We start from the raw sequence: 22,289 nt of genomic DNA on the forward strand, positions 1-22,289 counted from the left end.
AACCTATACATAATGTTTTATGTTCTTTTGTGTTTTACCGTGCTCAGGGAAAAAACCCCGGACCAATTACCTCGCCTTTTGTTGTTTGCCCAAAGAGAAAATTGTATGTGTGCTACATTTCATTTCACTGAAGTATATATATCCCATTTTGGGCGGGAACCCCTTTTGGTGTTAGCATTATGTTGTGCTTTAGCTATTGAAAAATAGCAGACCTACAAGCTCATAGCGCGCCACCGAGTGGCGCGCTACGAGCTTGTAGGTCTGCTATTTTTGAAAAATCGAAGAACGACTGACATTTTCAGCTTTTTCAGAAAACTGTCAGGATTTAGAAGACATTTTTAGAATCTGATCTCAGGTCAAAATGGGATATATATACAGTACAGGCAGTACGGTCCTTGTTATTTCTTACCATTACACCCACGCCGCTCTTCTTTGAACAGAACACCCCTCTGAACCCGCCGCACGTATAGAGTAGAACCATTAGCCGAGTGGCAGCGCGGGTCTGAAGGAACTATCATAACATGTTCTTCACACGAGGGGCTGAATGAGTGCTTACACTACAGCACTGGTGGAAGGTTACCAAGTACATTACTTAAAAGTACAAATTTAGGTACTTTTACTCTACTGGAGTATTTCCAATTTTCACCACTATACACCTCAGAGGAAAATATTGTCCACTCCACTGAATTTACATGACTTTAGTTACTGTACTATTGTAGTTACTTTGTAGATTATTACAGGACAGATGTGACAAATAAATATAAATATACAAAGAAATCACTTACAAATGTAATGTTTTTTTAATCATTTTTTCTTTCCAAAGATTGTAGAAAACAGCGGAAATAGTAACTCTATATGCTTACAACACATCACTAAGTGACGTGTTACAAGCTTGTAGATCTGCTATTTCTGCTCCTTTTTGAAAATGTATGGTAATTTTTCAACATGGAAGTGATTAAAATTATTGCGATCATCGCAAATAATTGCGATTGGGCGATCATGTAATAATGGCGACAGACCTAACTGTATATAATAGTCTGTTGTGTGCATTACTTACCTTGTTCACTTTGATCCTCCCTGCCCAGATGGACAAGTCCCAGTCTCCGTTGTCCAATAAGTCTGGGACCCCGTCCCCGTCCCACCGGGAGGCCCTCACCCCTGGAGCCCCGGGGGGCTCTGGCCCCAGCACCTCCTGCCTTCGCCTGGTCAGCAAAGCTGCCTCTGGAGCCGACCCGATGGGTGAGACCTCAGTCAGGGCTCTTAAAACGTATTTTATCCTGTTGACTGCCGGATTTCTGAGAGTTTTCCCACTAACCTTTGAAAAAAAACATCGGATATTCTGCGGCACTCCATTCAGCGCACGGGTGCCCTCAAATGACGCGCACGCGTGTCCTAGAGTCGGAACATATTCATGATCCAAACGCGACAATACGTGACAAGACCCAGGCCATCGTGTAGAGAGAGGAGTTGTGTTACATCATCCCATAGGAGTGCATTACTGTATGTGGTGTTTTTCACCGGCTCCACCACACAGGGAAGATAGTTTTGGGGTTTTTTCGGTCGCGTGACCAACGTGTTACGAGGTCGACCGAGATATGGTGGTACAAAGACACTGGTTGGAACTAATACATTAATGCCTGGTGCAGGCATTAATGTCTTAGTTGCCCTCTCCTGCACCAGGCATTAATGTATATATTAATGTAAATATTATTTCTGCACTCACTACAGAGGGCCACATTTCATGCTAGGAAATGGCCTACACCAGGGGTATAGAGCGTCGCAGTCCCGCCCCCTACCATGGCCCAGGAAATGATTCTCCGTTCATTTTCCTCATAGAAATTTCAGAAAGTATTTATTTAAAGACGTTTACGCCGCGGACAAAGCCAACTGGAGTCGTGACAAATCATGACAACAAACAAAAAATTTCGGGCCAAACAAAGAATTAGAAAGTAGAAAAACACTTTTTTTGTTGATTTTCTTCTATGTAATTATTTGTTTGGTCCAAAATATTGTGTGTGTTGTCATGATTTGTCACGACTCGAGTTGGCTTCGTACGACGCTTAAAAGGTCTTTAAATAAATACTTTTTGAAATGTCTATGGGAAAAATGCATTGTGATTCATTTCCTATTAGGCAGGGGCCACAGTTGTAAAATTATTTTAAATCGATTGTTGTGTGACAACATTGGACATATTTCCATTATAGTAACTTATAATGCACAGGCTTTGATTTGGATATTGAGAAAATAGTGTAGGAAGCATTCCCTGGATGGAAGTGTCTTTGTGAGAAGAGTAGTAGAGGCAGGCTGGCATGGTGAAGTGTTTACCTGACGTTCCAAGGACGGGAAATGTTTCTCTTTCTTTTTTCTGAGCATCCACACGATAAGAGCACAAGCTCTTCCGATGTGTTTCATTAATGAATAAATAGTGGAGTGGAGAGTTAGACCATCGTTCAGCTCAGGACACTGTTGAGGAAGAATGAGTCCTGCTGTGTAAAACCTACAAGTGGATGGAGGTGGAGGAGATGGGCAACATCCACTCAAAACTAGCTAATGGTATTCTTTCTTTGGTGTAATGGACAGCAGCCACTCAAAACTCAGAAATACAGTAGCTGCTGTACAAATGGATGCCACGTGATGGATGAAATGCACTCAAAACACATTCTGTTGTGCTCTTTTGTTGTCATGCCATTGAAATAAAGTGATGTAGCTTTTGTCAAGCTACCTGAAAATAACCAGCTGAACACTGAAAGCAACATTATTCTGAACGCAGAGAGAAGTAGACAACATTTCTGTCTGTTTTGTTTATTTGCATACTATCTTTAATACTTTTACTTTTGATACTCGAACGTCTAACCAACGGTCGACACTTCTGTCCCAACGGCGTCCGTTCAACAGCAGATTGCGCCGCCGCCACCGTCGGTGCGGTGGAGAGCAACGTTTAAGATGAAAGGTCCGTTTCATAAAACATCCTTGCTACGTCGCGGGAAGTGACGGCGTCTCTGCGTGGTGGCTGTGCATGGGTCAGTGGAATGGACACAGGATTAGATCAGGGGACAGCAGTGTTCCCAGCATGGTGGCCTGCATCTCTCTGGTCAGCCTGTGGATCAGGGGACAGCATGGTTCCCAGCATGGTGGCCTGCATCTCTCTGGTCAGCGTGTGGACGAGGGGACAGCATGGCCCCAGCGGGCGGCCCGCCGGGAGAGGAAATAGGGTCAGTGTGTTATGGACACTGGCTTGGATCATTGGATCATTGGAGCATGCTGCCTCCATCTGATCTGCAAAAGGGTCAAATCAGCCCTCAGCGGCTTCTGACAGAAATATCCCGTCCCCTACTGGGCGGAGATTGTACCGAAAAAAAGTACAGTACTTAAGTAAATGTACTTAGTTACTTTCCACCACTGCTGACAAGAGTTGGTTCTGTTGAGCACAGAATGGCAAATTCCACCCGCATCCACAACAGAGTGGCCAAGCCCAACATCCAAGTAACACAACTTGTACCACCACTGGTTTGGAAATACTATAATAAATGTTCGGGCCCAGATTCGGGCCCTCCATGACCGTTTGTGCCTGTGTTTTTTTTTCTGTGCCTCCTCTCCTTTACACCCCCCACCCCATTGCCCTACCCTCCCACCAGCTCTCCGCAGTCCCATGTCTGTGCCCTCTGGTGCGTACCCGTCTCACTTTGGGGTGGTGTCCCACGCAGGACTGAACGGGGAACTGGCCAGTCCCGGAGGCTTCGGCGGGGCCCTGACCCTCTCGCCACAGATCAGTGCGGCAGCCAGCGCCTACACCCGCAGCCCCATGGTGAGCAGCTCCCTCCTCTTCACTCCAGTTCTCTCAAATGACCACGGCATTTTGGAAAGAAGACTTAGAGATGTCCCGATACTGTATCGGTATCGGAACATTATCGCTATCGGCCCTTGTTGGTCATATCGGGTCATATCGGTATCGGCGAATATGCCAGTCTAACCACCGATCCAACACAGTTGACACTGTGGCAGGTAAATAATGTTGGGACATGTGGAGTTTGCTTTCGAGTTGCCCAAACTGCAAGTGCACATTTGAGTGAGGAGTCTGCTATTAACAACCCAAGATAAAATAAGTAATTTTCGTTTTTTTATTATTATAAATATTATTCTCTGGTATCGGTATTCGGTATCGGTATCGGCTAATACAGAAAATGTGGTATCTGGATCGGATTTGGAACGAAAAAAGTGACATCCCTAGAAAGAACCTGGGGCCCTTCCCTACTTCCTTCACAGGTGTTACCGATGATACTAACATTAACATTAACACACTAACATTTTGGTTCCATTTGTACACTTTCAGAGTTATGGGGGTCCTTGAAATTAAAAACTAATCTGGAACAGAGCCTTAATTAGTATCATCGGAAGTAGGGAAGAGTTATTTCCAAAATGTGCATAGAGCCATTTGTATTGAAGCCAAAACGTTATTATGGTTTAGCATTTTTACCATTAGTTTTCATTTTCATTTCGTAAACTAACTTTAGTTAGTTTTGTGCAAAAAAGTACTGCCGAAGCAGACAACCCGCAGCACACAAAATCCTTACGGTGCAAGGCTCGAATACACAAGATGAAATCAAACAAATGTCAGCACTCATTGTATGAGTCCTTTTCACATGAATTTATTTACCTCTGACGAGAGTTGATAACGAACGCGTTTCGGCCTGTTTGGCCTTCGTCAGCGTTATGACAAGACAAGTAGTTTTGTAAAATCATCCCTGAAAGAAAATCATACCTTTCCAGGTGGAAAGGTATGATACACTGCTATTCAATAAACCCTGCATTGTGACTATACCGGTATGCGCGTGCAGCATTTTCTTTACATTTACACGTATTCATCAAGGCCAGCAGCACCTCATCAATACTGGTGTGTCCTTTGTTTGTTGGTTTTGTAAACATAACATTATTTGTGTAAACTAACCTTTTTCCTCTTTTCTTTTTCATTCCAGTTTTCGTTATGTCGTTAGTGAACTATAATAACCCTGATCAGAGCATCTTCTGTTCTTCATAATCTTATAATAACGAGGTCATCATTACACAATGAAAAATCTTAAACCTGTATGAATGTCGGTCATGGATCCGCCTTGTCATTGTCCTCCTCCCCCAGGTGGCCTATGAGTCTCGCTCTCACCTCAGGGCTGGCGGGCTGTCCTCGTCGATGTCTGGCTCCTCCGGAGGCAAGCCGTGAGTTCCCATACTAAGCCCCCGTTATCTCATTACCGTACTAATGTATGCGCATCCTGTCAGTTATTGATGTTGTAGAGTTGTTAGACTATATGCTTGCCCTGTCTGAGAACCAAGCAGACTATACTGTACTGTACGTTCCCCCAGCGGAGACACCATCTGGGTTAGCGGCGTTAACTCGCCAGCTATGGCAACCGTCTGTCTCTCTCTCTCTGCCTGTCATGAAGTCGCTGCCTCCCCATACCTTGCCGTGTCATTAATTCTCACTATTTCACAGTCTGTCGACAGCGCCGCGCGCAGACGAGGCGAAATGTGTGAAAGCTGACATGGCTGGCATGATGACAGGCTGACAGAAATAGATATATATTATGACAAATAGATGTTTAAATTTGGTTCAGTGACAATCTAAAAATACGTGGCTTAGCCCATTCAGAACGGGAACCCCTTTTGGTGTTTTTAAGCATTATGTTATACTTTAGCTATTGAAAAATAGCAGATCTACAAGCTCATAGCGCGGCACCGAGTGCCGCGCTACGAGCTTGTAGATCTGCTATTTTTGAAAAATCGTGAAAATGTGGCGCAAATCTTTGAACATATTATATTCTTTCGGAGCGAACGTTTTTAACTCAAATCTTTGCTTCCGGTGGGTCACTGGAACACCATATTTTCAGTCGGGGGTCGGCGGCCAATTGCATATAAATCTGGGGCTCCTTGACATGTAATAGTTTGAGAAACACTGGCGTAGAAACGTAGGTTTTTCAGAAAACGGTCATGATTTAGAAGACATGTATAGGTCTAAACGACTTAGAAGGGAAGCTGCGGTACAGGCAGAGGATGGGTTTGTAGCAGCGTGGTTTTTTCCACTCTGTCCTGGCAGTGTAGATCTCTATTATCCAGATTCCAGGGATCGTAGCTCTGTCTGAGCCCTGAAGTACATTTACTTGAGTATTGTATGCAAGTCATTTCTTGTAGTATGTGTGCTTCATTTGAGTATTTGTATTTTTGGATACTTTCACTTCACTACGTTTCATTGACCTTTTGACTCCACTTCATTTCTAGGAAAGGCCTATTTAAAAGAATAGTGAAACTAGCAGATCTACGACCTCACAACGCATCATGGATCACGATGCGACGCGCTGTGAGCTTGTAGATGTGCTATTGTCTCTATTATTTTGTGTTTAAATTAAATTCGAATACGGCAATGCAAGCATTGAAAGAAATATGTGACCAGGTCTAGCAAAATGCTCCTCATCTCGCCTATAATGAAAAGGCAGAAAATCTAAAATAAACTTTTTTTTGTGATTTTCGTTTTTTTTCATATTAACACAGCTTGAATGTTGAAGGAGGTTTTCATTCAAACAGATTTTTGATTTGGGCAAATTAAATGTATACATTTATAAGTCAAAGTAGGCTAGCCAGCTCTAGGTTTTGAAATGTTGTGAACATTCAAAGGGGATTTTCTCAGCTTTGGGTAAAACGGCACAATCATTTTAAAATGGTCATATCTCCTTCAAATATTTTCCAATTTCATTGAATGATACATCATGAAAGCTTACATTCTGTACTTTAATAATCTGTAAAAAACTGAAAAATGACTCTGGTCGAGATGAGGGCCTATTTGCCAGACCCGGTCACATATGTACTTTGTAGTATGTATTTTTGATTACTTAACTATTTTTTTAAAAGCATGTACTTTCAAATACTTTACCTCAAGTGCAAATCTCCACCACTGCGAGTGTCAATCAATGCCACTCAGAATCAGAAGCAGCTTTTCTATCACATCACACAGAGTCAAAAGAGTGTGTGAAATTAGTTTTTGTGCATTTTGTTCCCATTATATCGGTTTTCCATATAAAGAAAGGGAGGACAAAGAAAAATGATAAACTACAGCAATTCTCTCTCTCACTCACTAATTTGAAATAAAAAAAAGCCCACCGCTATACGGTATTGATCTGCCATTAGCGATGGAGGCAGGTCGACTTTCTGCCTTGTAATACAATCTGTCATTATGCATTCCCACCTACGGCTATTGTGAGCCAAGTAATTGCCACATTTTTTGACAAATATTACGGTTGGAGCTCCAATGCCATTATGCTGTCAATCTTTACTTTTGTTAGCGAGTGTGTGTGTGTGTGTGTGTGTGTGTGTGTGTGTGTGTGTGTGTGTGTGTGTGTGTGTGTGTGTGTGTGTGTGTGTGTGTGTGTGTGTGTGTGTGTGTGTGCGACTGTGTGACTGTGTGTGTGTGTGTGCGCGTGTGACTGTGTGTGTGTGTGTGTGTGTGTGTGCACGTGTGACTATGTGTGTGTGCACGTGTGACTGTGTGTGTGCACTTAGCAGTGTGTGTGTCATGATTGCATAACTGTACATACGTGCCGTTCTCTTTCTCTTTTGTTCTTTTATTGATTGATGACTCATTTATTTGTTTTTCCTTCCATCACCCCCCCCCCCCCCCCCCAACATACACACACATGGTGGCTATTCATTCCACGTCATTGTGTACGTGTGTGTGTGCGTGCGTGTGTGTGCGTGCACGTGTGTGTGTGTGTGTGTGTGTGTATGCGTGCCTGTGTGTGTATGCGTGCCTGTGTGTGTGTGTGTGTGTGTATGCGTGCCCGTGTGTGTATGCATGCCCGTGTGTGTGTGTGTGTGTGTGTGTTCTGCCTTTCAAAAGTACTGTATCTGTCGTACTCGTAACCTTGTGCATTGGCAGAGATCTTTCAAGACTCCTCTCTCTCTCTCTCTCTCTCTCTCTCTCTCTCTCTCGGATTCCGAAAGCAGAGTTCAAATAACAAAGAGCTCACCCTTCACAGAGAGTCACACACTCTCCATGTATCATTGACCATCCATATTTTCAAAAATCGCAGAAATAGCAGATCAACTATTTCTGCTATTTTGTACATTTCTTTTGGAAAGAAAAAAAATATTTGTCATATCTGTTCTGTGCAATTTGTGATTACGAATACCAATCATAACGCTAATTATTTGTGTAACAATTACTAATCCAACTTAAATAAGTAATGGTGACAGCCCTGTCCCCTTCATGTCTCTTCTTGTCCTCGTGCCCGTCCCGTCCTCGTGCCCGTCCCGTCCCGTCCCGTCCCGTCCGCAGTGCCTACTCGTTCCATGTGAGCGCAGACGGGCAGATGCAGCCGGTGCCCTTCCCTCCGGACGCCCTGCTGGGCCCGGGCATCCCGCGCCACGCCCGGCAGATCCACACGCTGAACCACGGAGAGGTGGTGTGTGCCGTCACCATCAGCACGTCCACGCGCCACGTCTACACCGGGGGAAAGGGCTGCGTCAAGGTGTGGGACATCAGCCAGCCGGGCAGCAAGAGCCCCATGGCACAGCTGGACTGTCTGGTAAGCTTATGTTGATTGATTTAGGGCTGACCCAAAACATTCTAATATTTAAAGCTTCGTTCGATATCACGAAATTCAAACATTGGGGGGGGGGGGGGGAATCTTGTGTTTATTTTTTTTTTAAATCTAAATAGCTGATCTACAAGCCCACAATGCATTGCAACATGACATGTTGAGAGCTTGTAGATCTGTTATCCTTCAAAGCCATGTGCTTGATTTTTTAAACCCATAGACAAAGTAAATCTGAAATCTCGCACCGTGAGCTTTTAGATCGGCTATTTCCGCTACTTTTGTGTGGCACTGTAGTATGACATAGTACGGCATTCATTTACACATACATACATATGTGATACAATTTACACATTTAGCAGAGCCTCTTAATCCAGAGCAAGGTCAACCCAAGGTAATACTGTAATACACCAAATGCATTACCTGCACAGCACACAAAACATGCCAGGTACCGTACTGTTCATTTGATTGAATCTCCTTCAGAGACTGACGTTATCAAAACGTCCTCATTCATTCATTCTGCTGAGCTCAGCCGATCCTGTAGAGACTCTTGATTACAATAAGCATGTAAGACAGTCTGGCTTCCTTATCTCTGCCCAATTAGAACCGGGACAACTACATCCGCTCCTGCAAAATCCTCCCCGACGGGCGGACCCTGATCGTGGGCGGGGAGGCCAGCACGCTGTCCATCTGGGACCTGGCCACGCCCACTCCCCGCATCAAGGCGGAGCTGACGTCGTCTGCGCCCGCCTGCTACGCTCTGGCCATCTCCCCCGACAACAAGGTCTGCTTCTCCTGCTGCAGCGACGGAAACATCGTGGTCTGGGACCTCCACAACCAGACCCTAGTCAGGTAATTAAGACCTCCACCACCACCAGACCCTAGTCAGGTAATTAAGACCTCCACCACCAGACCCTAGTCAGGTAATTAAGACCTCCACCACCAGACCCTAGTCAGGTAATTAAGACCTCCACCACCAGACCCTAGTCAGGTAATTAAGACCTCCACAACCAGACCCTAGTCAGGTAATTAAGACCTCCACCACCAGACCCTAGTCAGGTAATTAAGACCTCCACAACCAGACCCTAGTCAGGTAATTAAGACCTCCACCACCAGACCCTAGTCAGGTAATTAAGACCTCCACCACCAGACCCTAGTCAGGTAATTAAGACCTCCACAACCAGACCCTAGTCAGGTAATTAAGACCTCCACCACCAGACCCTAGTCGGGTAATTAAGACCTCCACCACCACCAGACCCTAGTCAGGTAATTAAGACCTCCACCACCACCAGACCCTAGTCAGGTAATTAAGACCTCCACCACCACCAGACCCTAGTCAGTTAATTAAGACCTCCACCACCAGACCCTAGTCAGGTAATTAAGACCTCCACCACCAGACCCTAGTCAGGTAATTAAGACCTCCACCACCAGACCCTAGTCAGGTAATTAAGACCTCCACCACCAGACCCTAGTCAGGTAATTAAGACCTCCACCACCAGACCCTAGTCAGGTAATTAAGACCTCCACCACCAGACCCTAGTCAGGTTATTAAGGCCCAAACCACACCAGCTGCAACTCCTTGCAACTACTCGCAACTCCTTGCAACAAAACAAACCACACCAATATAAATTGTCCTTTGTGCCTGTATCTATCCAGGCCTTAAATGCTGATATGAGGAGGAGGTAACGTTGTCGCTTCTTGTATTTTTGAGTGGTGCAAACCACTCCAACAACTGGCTTTGTACCCGTGTTCGTACCAAAAAAATGAGCATGGTTACTATGGCCACTGACATTACGTCAGACCACAGCTGATCAGGCTATATAAGACCTTGCACCACTCAGTTCACACGGGTGTGATTTTTTATATACAACTGTTCTTGCAAGTGATGATGAATTCCAATGCTACACTGATAACTTGAACTGACTTCCTGTTTTATTGTTTTATGTGTACCCATGTGTCTTTACTGTATTTTATGTTGTTTGCCTGTTATGATGCTTTGCTGGACAACAAATCGCCCCTCGGGGACAAACTAATAAATGAACCTGAACCTGAATGCAACTCCTTGCAACAAAACAAACCACACCAATGCAACTCCTTGCAACATGGCCATTGGGAATAATGGTTGCAAGGAGTTGCAAGGAGTTGCATGGCGACCCTCTGGTGTGGTTAGGGCCTAAGAGGAGAGGGAGAGAGGAGAGAGGAGACAAGGAAAGGATAAGTGAGAAATTGGCTATTTTCTTTACAAAATAGCAAATTTGGAGATGCCCAGATGTCCCTAGTGCCCCCCTATCCTGTTACTGAACCCTGAGGCAGAGAGCCATTATGCAGAGAGAGAGAGAGAGAGTTGACCAGTGTGTGCCGTTGTCTCTCGTCCACGCTGCAGGCAGTTCCAGGGCCACACAGACGGGGCCAGCTGCATTGACATCTCCAACGATGGCACCAAGCTGTGGACAGGAGGTCTGGACAACACAGTACGCTGCTGGGACCTCCGAGAGGGAAGACAGCTCCAACAGCACGACTTCACCTCACAGGTACACGCACGCACGCACGCACGCACGCTCGCTCGCTCGCTCGCTCGCTCACTCACGCACTCACTTATGCTCACTCAGTCTTGGCTGTCCCAAGCGTCACAATAAGGCTGCAATAATGGACGGTTGTTGTCAGATGAGGTTCGATTGGCTGTGTAATGACTTTCTCTCTTGTCTTTTTGTGCCTGCCATTTCTCTCTCTCTCTCTCTCTCTCTCACACACACACACACACACACACACACACACACACACACACACACACTCTTGGCCATCCTCGCCCATTCTACTCTCTAAATACTCTCTAAATTCTCTCCCTCCATCCATCCATGTCCATCCGTCCGTCCGTCCCTCCCTCCCTCCCTCCCTCCTCTCCCCCTCCCTCCTCTCCCCCTCCCTCCTCTCATGGACCCTCCCTCCCTCCCTCCCTCCCTCCATCCCTCCTCTCATGGACCCTCCCTCCCTCCCTCCTCTCATGGACCCTGTGTGCAGATCTTCTCTCTGGGCTACTGTCCGACAGGCGAGTGGCTCGCCGTAGGCATGGAGAGCAGTAATGTGGAAGTGCTTCACGTCTCCAAGCCTGACAAGTACCAGCTGCACCTCCACGAGAGCTGTGTGCTCTCCCTCAAGTTCGCCTCCTGTGGTGAGTAACGCATACACGCACGCACGCACGCACGCACGCACTCACGCACGCAAGTCACGCATCCAACAAGCTTAAACTGAGCAGATTGGACCTTCTGTTCCAGAGATAAAGGATGCTAACGCGCACCAAAGTCCTTTTTAGCGGTGCCGGCCCACGGGAGAGAACTTGAAGAGGGAATCTTGAAACAACAAGAAAGTGGCCGCACACGCCAATAGCCAGAGTGCCAATACTGTATGAGGACAGCAGGTTAAGACAGAAAGATAATTGCCAAAACATCTTGAAAACGGCCATTCAAATTGCCATTCAACTTTATTTTTTGGGCAGGATTTGAGAACTCTAGTTTAATGTGGGCCCAGTCCTAAATGACTGACAGTATCAGTAGCAGAAAGACCTTACACTTCTGATTACATTTGGTCATGTTAAATAAGGCTGGGAAAAAGGCTTAGTTATTTGGGTTTTGTTCACAACACACCTGACAAAAGACCACTGATATTTGATATTGATTAAATAATATTGTTGAAATGCAGTGCATTTTCATGTGACTTTAGTATGGTACCTATATATGTAGGTATAGGATATGTACTGTAGTTGTTTTCATATTTTCTAATTTGGCCTGTGTGTGTGTGTGTGTGTGTGTGTGTGTGTTGGTTAGAGTGGGTGACAATGTTATCACACGTAAAGATGAAATTACCTACCTAGGTTCCATCCTGGAGGCTAATCTTTCCGGTGATAAAATGGCCACCAACGTAATCAAAAAAGTCAACCAAAGAACAAGATTCCTTTACAGGATCTCCTCACTGGTCGACAAAAACACATTGAAGACCTTAACAGGAGCCCTTGTACAAGGCTTCTTTGACTATGCATGCACCTCCTGGTACCACAGCACCTCAAAGGCCCTTAAAACTAGGCTCCAGACCTCCCAAAACAAACTGGTCAGGCTCCTACTTGGCTCCACCTCACCCCTGCCCACTTTGACAGACTGGCATGGCTTAGGGTCGGTGACAGAGTACAGCATCTTGCAATGGGTCTGGTCCACAAGATTCGATACTCCACCAAGATACCCATGTACCTGTGTAGATACTTCCTTAATGTTAATGAAGTCCACACCCACAACACCAGAGGGAGTGCAACAAATCATGTTCAACCCAGATTCGGCACAAACAAGGGACTAAATTCTTTTCGCTCCTATGCCACCAAAATGTGGAACGCCCTACCAACAGTCATTAAGACATGCGAATCCCTTGACTCCTTCAAAACCGCTCTCAAAGGGCACCTACGGATGGCTGCAATTCGAAACTGGCCCCCGTAAAATCTGAACCCCCCCCCCCCACCGCCCTCCCCCTTTTTCCCCCTCACTGTATATGTTTCTTTTCCCTTTTTACCTCCATTTTGATGAATTCCTGTACTGTTCTTTGTCTATATAGAAGTGTCTATTTGTACGTCTCTAAATGTTTTGATGATTTGAACATGGTGGATCCTGTTGTAAACAAGTGTAATGCTTAATTGGGTCGTCCACTCACAGTTAACAGCCTTTGTATTGAGTTTGTGCTTGAAATGTACTGTAATTCTGCAAACTGTTAATACAATTTTCAATCAATCAAGTGTGTGTGTGTGTGTGTGTGTGTGTGTGTGTGTGTGTGTGTGTGTGTGTGTGTGTGTGTGTGTGTGTGTGTGTGTGTGTGTGTGTGTGTGTGTGTGTGTGTGTGTGTGTGTGTGTGTGTGTGTGTGTGTGTGTGATTACAGGTAAATGGTTTGTGAGCACAGGAAAGGACAATCTGTTGAACGCATGGAGGACACCCTATGGAGCCAGCATTTTCCAGGTGAGAAACAATAATGCTGTGCGTGCGTGCGTGCGTGCGTGCGTGCGTGCGTGCGTGCGTGCGTGCGTGCGTGCGTGCGTGCGTGCGTGCGTGCGTGCGTGTGCATATGTGGTCTGGGTTCACGTCTAGCCCCAGATAACAATAGATACACAGAGACTGGCATGGACAGGAAGAAAGGAGATAGAGGATCAAATTGACATTTGTACATCAGAACGTCAGAATACTGTATATTCATATTATAAAGTTCCTCCTCTCCATATTCTTCCATGTTCAGAAATGCCACATTGTTCAGCTAAAACACTGTAACTAGGAGGGATGAAGGTATGCATTCATGACGAGTGTGCTTTCTGTGAGACACAAAGTGAAGTCCTCCGTGTCCATTTAAAGTGCCGATCGTGAAAACGGACCTGGCGTGCGTGTGTGCGCGCGTGCTTGTGCGTGTGTGTGTGTGGGTGTGCGGTGTGGCATGGCTGTCATATATTTCTGTACACCAGAGCCAGCATAGAGGGAAAGGCATGGTGGCTCCTGTCCTGTCACCCCTCAGGCTGAAATGAGAATGCTGGCTATCTGCTCTGTTATCCAAATGCCAGGCGCTCCCCCCCTGCCAAATGGCTCGCACCCCACCCCACGTCATGTCGCACACACACACACACACACACACACACACACACACACACACACACACACACACACGCACGCACGCACGCACGCCTCTCATCTCTGTCCCCTCCATCGCGCTCGTGTTTATGCTGGTGTCCGTCGCTGAGTAACTCCTCATCTACACAGGCAAGGAGCGAGCGTTCCGTCGGTGATACAAACTGTCCTGATATGGAGTGTCGGCCATTGCGTTGCGACACAACCTGAACAAATCAAATAAATAAATAGTATATACATCTCAATAAAAGTGTTTGGGGGCTGCGAAACCTCGCTCAAATAGAGACTCGAATAGAGAGCGAATATAGGAGGGGTGGACGACGTCGCTGCACGGCGCGTCGTCGCTCGCGGTACGTCAGGACAGTCTCATTGAAGAACAACATGTATTCTAATGAGATTTCAGCGCATCGCTGGCAGTGAGGATGGAACGTTATACCCCATCTCCCCTCTCTTTCGCCCCGCCAGTGCACGTCCACTTCAACCCACCCACACCTCCACATAATCCCACTCCACCCCCACCACCGTCGGCACCACCACCTCCTCCACCACCTCCTCCTCCTCCCACTCACTCTGTCAGCTTGTAGTGTGAGCGATCCTGTCAAAATGGCCTCTCACCACTGGACGGATGATTGACAAGCCTCTGCTGCCGTGCCTGAAGCTGCAGTGGCACGGAACCAAAGGGAGGGGGGGTGGAGTAGAGAGATAGAATGAAAGCCAAGAGAGGAAGGGGTTGGGGGGGGGGGGGGGGGGGGGAGCCAGGGAGGAAGAAGAAAGGACGGAGGGAGGGAGAAGATAAATGATAGAGCAGAGAGGGAGCTTTAGCTCATCTAAAGCCAGGTGGTGCACGGGCACGTGCACACATAGACATCAAAGGGGGCTTCGGTCCCTGCCCTTTTACCCGTCATTTACTATGGTGAAAGAAATGCGAACGCCCTCTTCTCCTTTCCATGCCATACCCGAGAATTGCTTTTTTTCCCCGGGAACTCTCCTGATCTTGAACGCAGCGTTTTGCGTTGAAATCCATGTCATCGGGACATCTCCAGTAGCCAACGGGTGCGGGGTCGCGCCCGGAAAATAGCAAATCTATGCGTTGAGAGCTTGTAGATTTGCTATTTTCATCCAAAAGTGCCCTCTTACGGAATTTCAGCCCCTGCCTCTGTAACACTGTGCACGTCCCTGTTAGTGCACACACAGCTCTGGTCTCTCAGATGCTACACAGAGCAGGAGGGATGTAAACATTGTACATTCTAGCAGCACAAACTGACCATCACACTGCTCTGGTCACAAGCCTGATGCTGGATGGATGGATGGATGGATGGATGGATGGATGGATGGATGGATGGATGGATGGCTGGATGGATGTATGGATGGATGGATGGATTGCAATTAATTGATTATTGACCATCAGACACTGCTACGTCAACGTTAGTCTCGCACGGCCAGACGTATCTCAGCTCTCTACCTACCAATTAAGGTTGGGCGGTTTTCAAAATTTTAAACCCCGGATTACTATCTCCCAAAACACCAGGGCACTCGCGTTTACCGTTTAATACATTTTTGATGTGGCCATGCGGTCCCACTATTGGTCGCGGACCAAGACCGCCAAGATTTCATGAAACTGTATTAAACAGTAAAAAAACGTAAAACCGCACAACCTTCCTACCAATTCATCTGGTGACAATGTGCAGGTTGGTGCCTTAACCTTGCATTGGTTTCCTCCGCCATCGGTGTACGAAAGTGTGTGTGAATGTAATGCACTATCTATGTAAAGCGCTTTGGATAAAAGCGTGATTTAAATGCACCATTTACCATTTACCAAAGTAAAGGCTTGATGTGGGTGGAAGCGATTCAAGAAATTATACAGCATTGCAGAACTAATGTGAAGACGTTAGGGAAGCGCTGCTTCATATTGGGACGGTAGCAGGATCTTTGGTCTTCAAAGCGGTAGCCGTAGGGCTTGTTAGTGGCCGTTTGTCTCAGCTGTTTCTAGCTCGTATACTTTGAAATAAGGTGTCACCACCAGACCAGACGTGTTGGCAGGCAGAGAAACAGATCTCAGACCGCCGTAACATTTACCTGTGGTTAATGAGGCCGCTCGTCTCCAGGGACGTGACGAGAGAGAGAAACGGAACGATCCGTCTCCCCGAGCTCCGAGAACAATGAGTCAGCGACACGCTCTGCAATTATCTCCAACACGGCAACGGCTCCGTTTTGAAATGCAAATTATGTCTCCGTTGATTGAGCGATGAGTCACATCGCCGTTTATAACATCTTCTTTTATCTGTCTCCCTTTATTGTCTCTCTCCCTCCCTCTATCCCTCTCTCTCACTCTCTCTCTTTCTGCTTCCGTCTGTCTGTCTGTCTGTCTGTCTGTCTGTCTGTCTGTCTGTCTGTCTGTCGGTCTTTCTGTCTGTCTGTCTGTCTCCGTCCTCCAGTCCAAGGAGTCGTCGTCCGTCCTGAGCTGCGACGTGTCCCCAGACGACAAGTACATAGTGACCGGCTCCGGAGACAAGAAGGCCACCGTCTACGAGGTGGTTTACTGAGAGCTGCGGGACGAGATGGGGGGAGGGGGTCACCTCCTCTTCCTCCTCCTGTATAGTAGCAGCGCCCGGATCTCATCAGCACCTCTTCTTTTCTCCCGCCTTGCCTCGTCCGTTTTCCACACGTCTGTGGAAGCTCGCATCCACCCCACCCACCCACCCACCCAATCACGCACACGCACACACACACACACACACACACACATACTCACACACATACTAACACACGCACCCACGCACACGCGTGCGCGCATACCGCACGCACACATGCACATCACAAATCTCTGCCCAAGGATGACACATGATAGAGAGAAAGAAAGCTGCATACGAGAGAGAGAGAGAGAGAGAGAGAGAGAGAGAGAGAGAGAGAGAGAGAGCAATGGAAGAAGCCAAAAGATAAGAGGACAAAGAACAGGGCCGGTGGAGCGTGAAGATAAAGACAGGAAGAGAGAGGGAGAGGGGGAGAGGAAGGCAAAGAGAAAACAAGAGGACGGGGAAATAAGGACGATAAAAGAAACCAGGAGCGAGAGAGGACGAGGTGGCAGAGAGAGAGAGAGAGAAAGAGAGAGAGAGCGAGAGAGGGAGGGTAATTACGGCTGTTTCCTGATTAAGAGCTCAGTGAAAAGGAGGCCCCCAGAGGAGGGGGGAGGGGGGGGGGGGCACTGTGGGAGTAGCAGCCAGGAGCACTGATACCACACAATCGATTCATTAGCCAGACGGCGGAGGCCTTAATGAGGCCGACACCGCAGCCCGCTACGCTCTCCCCCAGCGAAGGGTGTCAGGGTCTGAGGAATGCTGACGTCCTCCTGACACGCGGGGCTTTGCACACACACACGTGTGTGTGTGTGTGTGTGTGTGTGTGTGTGTGTGTGTGTGTGTATGTGTGTACATGTGTGTGTGTGTGTGTGTGTGTGTGTGTGTGTACATGTGTGTACATGTGTGTGTGTACGTGTGTGTGACGCGTACGCATGCAGACAGACACGCAGCCAACAACACATACACTCGAGACGCTCGTGCACCATTCAGACAAAGAGAGTGTAGCTCGCTTGTTGTGCACAATTACACACACACGCGTGTACGGATGAACGCACGCACGCACGCCCACGTGCACACGCGCGCACACACACACACACACACATGTAGCGACCAATTAAACATTCATACCAATGCCCCCCTGCCCCCTCACTCTCGCTGCCTAATATCTGTTTTATTTTGGTCTTGACAAAAAGGCGCCGTCGCGTCTAATGAGCAGTACAGTCGGGTTGGGATTCTCCCAGGGCTGAAAGAGAGACACAAACAGTCTAACAGAGACACAAACAGTCTAACAGAGAGCATCATGTCTGAGAGCATCAGACGAGCCTAATTCCTGTGGATTGTTCTCCTGACACGCAGCGCTGCACTCACTCTGATTAAAAGGCACCGTTGGCGAGATGAAACGGCCTCGACGACGCCGTGCCAACCTCACTGTAAACAGCAGAGAGGTAGAATTAACACGGCGCGTTTTTTTGCGCGCTATTCTTAGCCGTAAACTTAAAACAGCAGCTGATAATAATAAGTAAGCTGCATCCTTTTGGCATTTCCGTAATTGATCCCTTTGATTACATTTCACATTTCATTTTGTTCCTTTCGTAAAGACAAAATCACAATAACGACTTTTCGGAGTAGCGATGTTTGTGTGCTAACGAGCTAGCGTTCCTTTTCCCAGTTAAATCCCAGTTAAATCATGTGTTGATGATGAGCTACCGATTGCTAATTCATTGACACGACGCCCTAGGACTGACCGCTCCTTCGTTAATCCTCCTTGTATCATATTCCGACCTGGGTGACAACTTGTATATCAGAACTCACCGCTTTAGTAGAACTCTCATCACAAAATGTGTAGATTTTAAAGGCACATTTAAGCTTTTTTTTTTAGGCGTTTATTTTGATATTTTGTATTAATAGTGTTTGCTTGTTTTATGTAATTAATTATATGGTTATGTATCGGGGGAGGGGCTATGGTTGCCTATACCTGTTCTTATTGGCTGTGGGAGCGAACAATGAGGGATGTAAATAATGTGACACACACACACACACACACACACACACACACAAAGCAGGGGGCGGGACAAAATATTTCAGCCATTTTATTTTTGTTTTGTTTCAATCTTTTCTATTGGATGTGTTTGTGTATCCTTGGTGATGGTGACAGGCAGTGGGACAGCACTGTAAAAACAGCAGTCCTCGCTGTCGGGCAGAAACCTCTCCTCCCCATATTTTAACTTTTTTCCTCCCCTAAATCAACGCCCTATACTTGATCACACTGTCACTACGGCGTCACACAGAAGCATCACATGTAGCGCGTCCACAAAAAGCCACGACACGTTTCCAGCTTGTATACTTTTGCTATTTTTGGAATTTGAAATGCTGAGACGTAACAGTTTTTGGAGATTTCTACCCGACAGAGACGATAATTATAACTATATGAAAAGAGTTCTTCTGCTCCCGGTTTGTTTTTCCTCTCCTTCCTTGTTATTATTATTTTGTTTTTGTTTGTTCGTTTCAAAAACAGAAGTGTTAATAACCGTACTTTAGTCAGATAATGCTACTTCAGTGTGTCTGTTGTTGGGTCTCTGTGGGCTGTATGCAGCAGGCACTAGCGAAGACGAGGGTTACAGGTCTCTGTGGGCTGTATGCACTATGCAGCAGGCACTAGCGAAGACGAGGGTTACAGGTTTAGCCTCTCCAGAGGTCTCCATTTCACTAGGGCTGGGCCTTATGGACAAAATGAAAATGTCCCAATGTGTTTGACCAAATACCTCAATATTCACGTTGTGAAGCTAATATTGTATCGTGACTACAATATATTAAAGTCATAATGTGTAACGTCCAATTTTGGTAGTCTTTTTTGGCAACACCTATGGTACAGTATACTGTAGCTCCGTTGTCTGTTTGAACTGTGATTCCCAGAATTCCGTTTGAAACAAAATCATGCTCCAAAATTATTGCTGCTAAGGTCATCAACGTTGTCATGGCATTTTCTGAAAGATCACACAAAAAGAAAAACATTCATGTGGAGTTGTTATTGAAACTCCCCCCTGTCAGGTGAAAAGAAGCAGCTTGGACTCCTCATGCATAGAAGGAAGCATGAGGTCAGTCCACTGCCCCCCCCCCCCAGGTTGGCAGAGGAAGTGTAGCGCCCAGGATTACATTAGATATTGACACTGGGTGAAAAAATAAAAATTACACAGTATGACTTTGATAAATAATATATCACAATATTACAATATCCAAAATTCCATGTGATATCTAGTCTCGTATTGTCACCTTCTTAAACTAATGGCCTAAGTAATTTTTTGAGGAAAAAGTCACTGGCCACCTCTGGTAAAATCACCAAAGTCCACATTGAAAAGGATCATGCTGATCCCCCCCTTTTAGTAAAATGGCCTATGTCAAAAGTTTAACTTAGGCCAAAATAGGCACACAAAAAATTCAGGACTCAAGTCGGTAAACAAAATTGGCCTAAATCAGCTTTAATCCATTTAATTATGTTGAATCCTTTTACGTTACATAACTGACAGTGTTATTTTAAGTTAAATAGTCATAAATTGGTTTAAACGTTTTGGGTGAAATGATTAAGAAATATCATAGCCTATATAGTTTTGTTTTGGACCAACTTTTTATTTTTCATGAAGAAAAAAAAAGACTTAGGCCATTAGTTCAAGAAGGTGACGATATGATATCATCATCGTGACATTACTACGTTATGCCACGTTGGCTATTATTGGAGGGGGAAACATTTTTTTTTGTTTTCTTATTTTTAACATATCCAGAACAAGCTGGAGGCCTGCTGTGTAATGTATCTTTTTTTATTATAATAGTACGGATGAAATGGTTAAAATGTCCCTCTGTGGTGCTAAATGATGGTGGACCTCTTTAGTAGCGATATAGGGAGGGGAGAGGTTAAGACAGTTCATCATAATATGACATGTATAATAATGCCTGCTTCTTTTCACTATTCCTCACTTCACTGTCGGCCATGTTAGGGCAGATCTTCATGATGCCGTTCCTCCTACCCCAGCTGGCATACTGACTGTTCAGAGTGACACTGTTAAACCCATTGAGACCTGAGACCACATTCTACATGATGTCTTCTAAATCATGACAGTTTTCTGAAAACACCTGTTTTTATGTCAGTATTTCATGTCAAGGACCCGGAACAGTTATATACAATTCGCTGCCCGACCCCCATCTGAAAATGTTGTTCCAGGGACCCCCAAAGAACCAAAGATAGGCTATATGAGTTAAAATCGTTCGTCGTGAAAGAATATGTATTCAATGATTTGGACACATTTTGACGATTTTTCAATAGCTAAAGTTTCAAATAATGGTTAAAGTGGTTAAAAGCTAAATTGACACAGATGCGTTCCAGGTCTTACCACAGTGAGTGCCACTTGCTGGACAAAAGTGGTATGGCGTTTGGGTGCCACGTGATGAGAGGCAATTCTATTGTGACGCGAGTCTGGTTTGGGGTGCCATCTTAGATAGCATAGCATAGCATCAATGCTAGCGAGCTAAAATGAGGTCCATCCTTGCTCTAGAAAACGCCAATGTTCCCATCTCACTCACCGGATAATCATAAAAGACCTCCGAACATCGCCGATTAGTTCAAAACCACGGATAGCGCCGCAGTTTCAGAGAAAAAAGCGTGCAAAGGCTGCAGCTAAAACAGAAGCTAATGGCTATGGTGAATGAGACACAGTGCGGGCGGGGACCTAGCAACAGTGCACAGCAACCGGAGCGGTTTAAAGAATGGAAAAAAGCAAGGCAATCTTATAGCGATATCAAACGCCTCAAGACGAGGCAAATTAATGAATCAGAACGAGTATACCTGTCAACGGGATCAAATGTGTTAATGGGTTTTACATGGCTACATGCAGTGAGCAGCATCAGTATGCTAGGTGTGGATGTCGGGACTCGGGACATACCGTAATATGTGTTGCTCTTTTCCCACTTGTCAGTAACATCCACCACCCTCGCCTGTGCTTACTCTGTTCCGACAGTTTTATTTTAAATGCTCACGATTAGTAACTTGTTTTTTTTCAAAGCCAAGGAACTACTACTTTTTTCTTTTCTTTTTTTATGCACTGTACGTATTTTCCCTCCTGACGCCATTGTTGTAAAAGAAATACTGTGTGGAAAAATAAATAAGACTTGTGTTCATCTTTTTAAGTTTTTCCAGTGTCAGTCTTTTCTTTGGAATGTTGACATTTGTGAGCAGTTGAAAATAATTACTCTGAACTTGACAATGGGTATCTGGTTAGATTTTGTTGTGTTTACAGCTCTTATAGGGTGCAGGCACACCAAACTCCTTAAAATAAGTCATAATTAGTATTAAGTTGACACCCGATTCAAACTTTAAGATGTCTTACGGTGAACATGTTTGCCTGAAAATGAATCTCTTAAAGGTTTCATAGTTTTAGAAATATGTTATAGAAAATTAGAATGGGGGTCAATGGCAGATTTTGGCACGTCAAAAAATCACTTTCAC

At 45.7% G+C, this 22,289-nt stretch overlaps 1 protein-coding gene across 1 annotated transcript in view; it reads left to right on the forward strand.

Annotated features, from left to right (window-relative positions):
* tle2b (TLE family member 2, transcriptional corepressor b) overlaps nt 1–21,970 on the forward strand; it is a gene marked incomplete at its 5' end in the record, with an annotated part of 110,024 nt that extends 88,054 nt beyond the window's left edge. The window contains 10 exons of the mRNA XM_079531793.1: nt 1,086–1,239; nt 3,636–3,805; nt 5,132–5,208; nt 8,318–8,567; nt 9,181–9,428; nt 10,960–11,107; nt 11,595–11,745; nt 13,489–13,565; nt 16,655–17,642; nt 17,734–21,970. Coding sequence (XP_079387919.1) covers nt 1,086–1,239; nt 3,636–3,805; nt 5,132–5,208; nt 8,318–8,567; nt 9,181–9,428; nt 10,960–11,107; nt 11,595–11,745; nt 13,489–13,565; nt 16,655–16,762 — 1,383 coding nt within the window. The remainder of the gene's footprint in view (nt 1–1,085; nt 1,240–3,635; nt 3,806–5,131; nt 5,209–8,317; nt 8,568–9,180; nt 9,429–10,959; nt 11,108–11,594; nt 11,746–13,488; nt 13,566–16,654; nt 17,643–17,733) is intronic.
* Between the last annotated feature and the right edge of the window lie 319 nt (nt 21,971–22,289).

The sequence above is a fragment of the Electrona antarctica genome (assembly GCF_951216825.1).
Source record: "Electrona antarctica genome assembly, contig: scaffold_240, whole genome shotgun sequence".
NCBI lineage: Eukaryota > Metazoa > Chordata > Actinopteri > Myctophiformes > Myctophidae > Electrona > Electrona antarctica.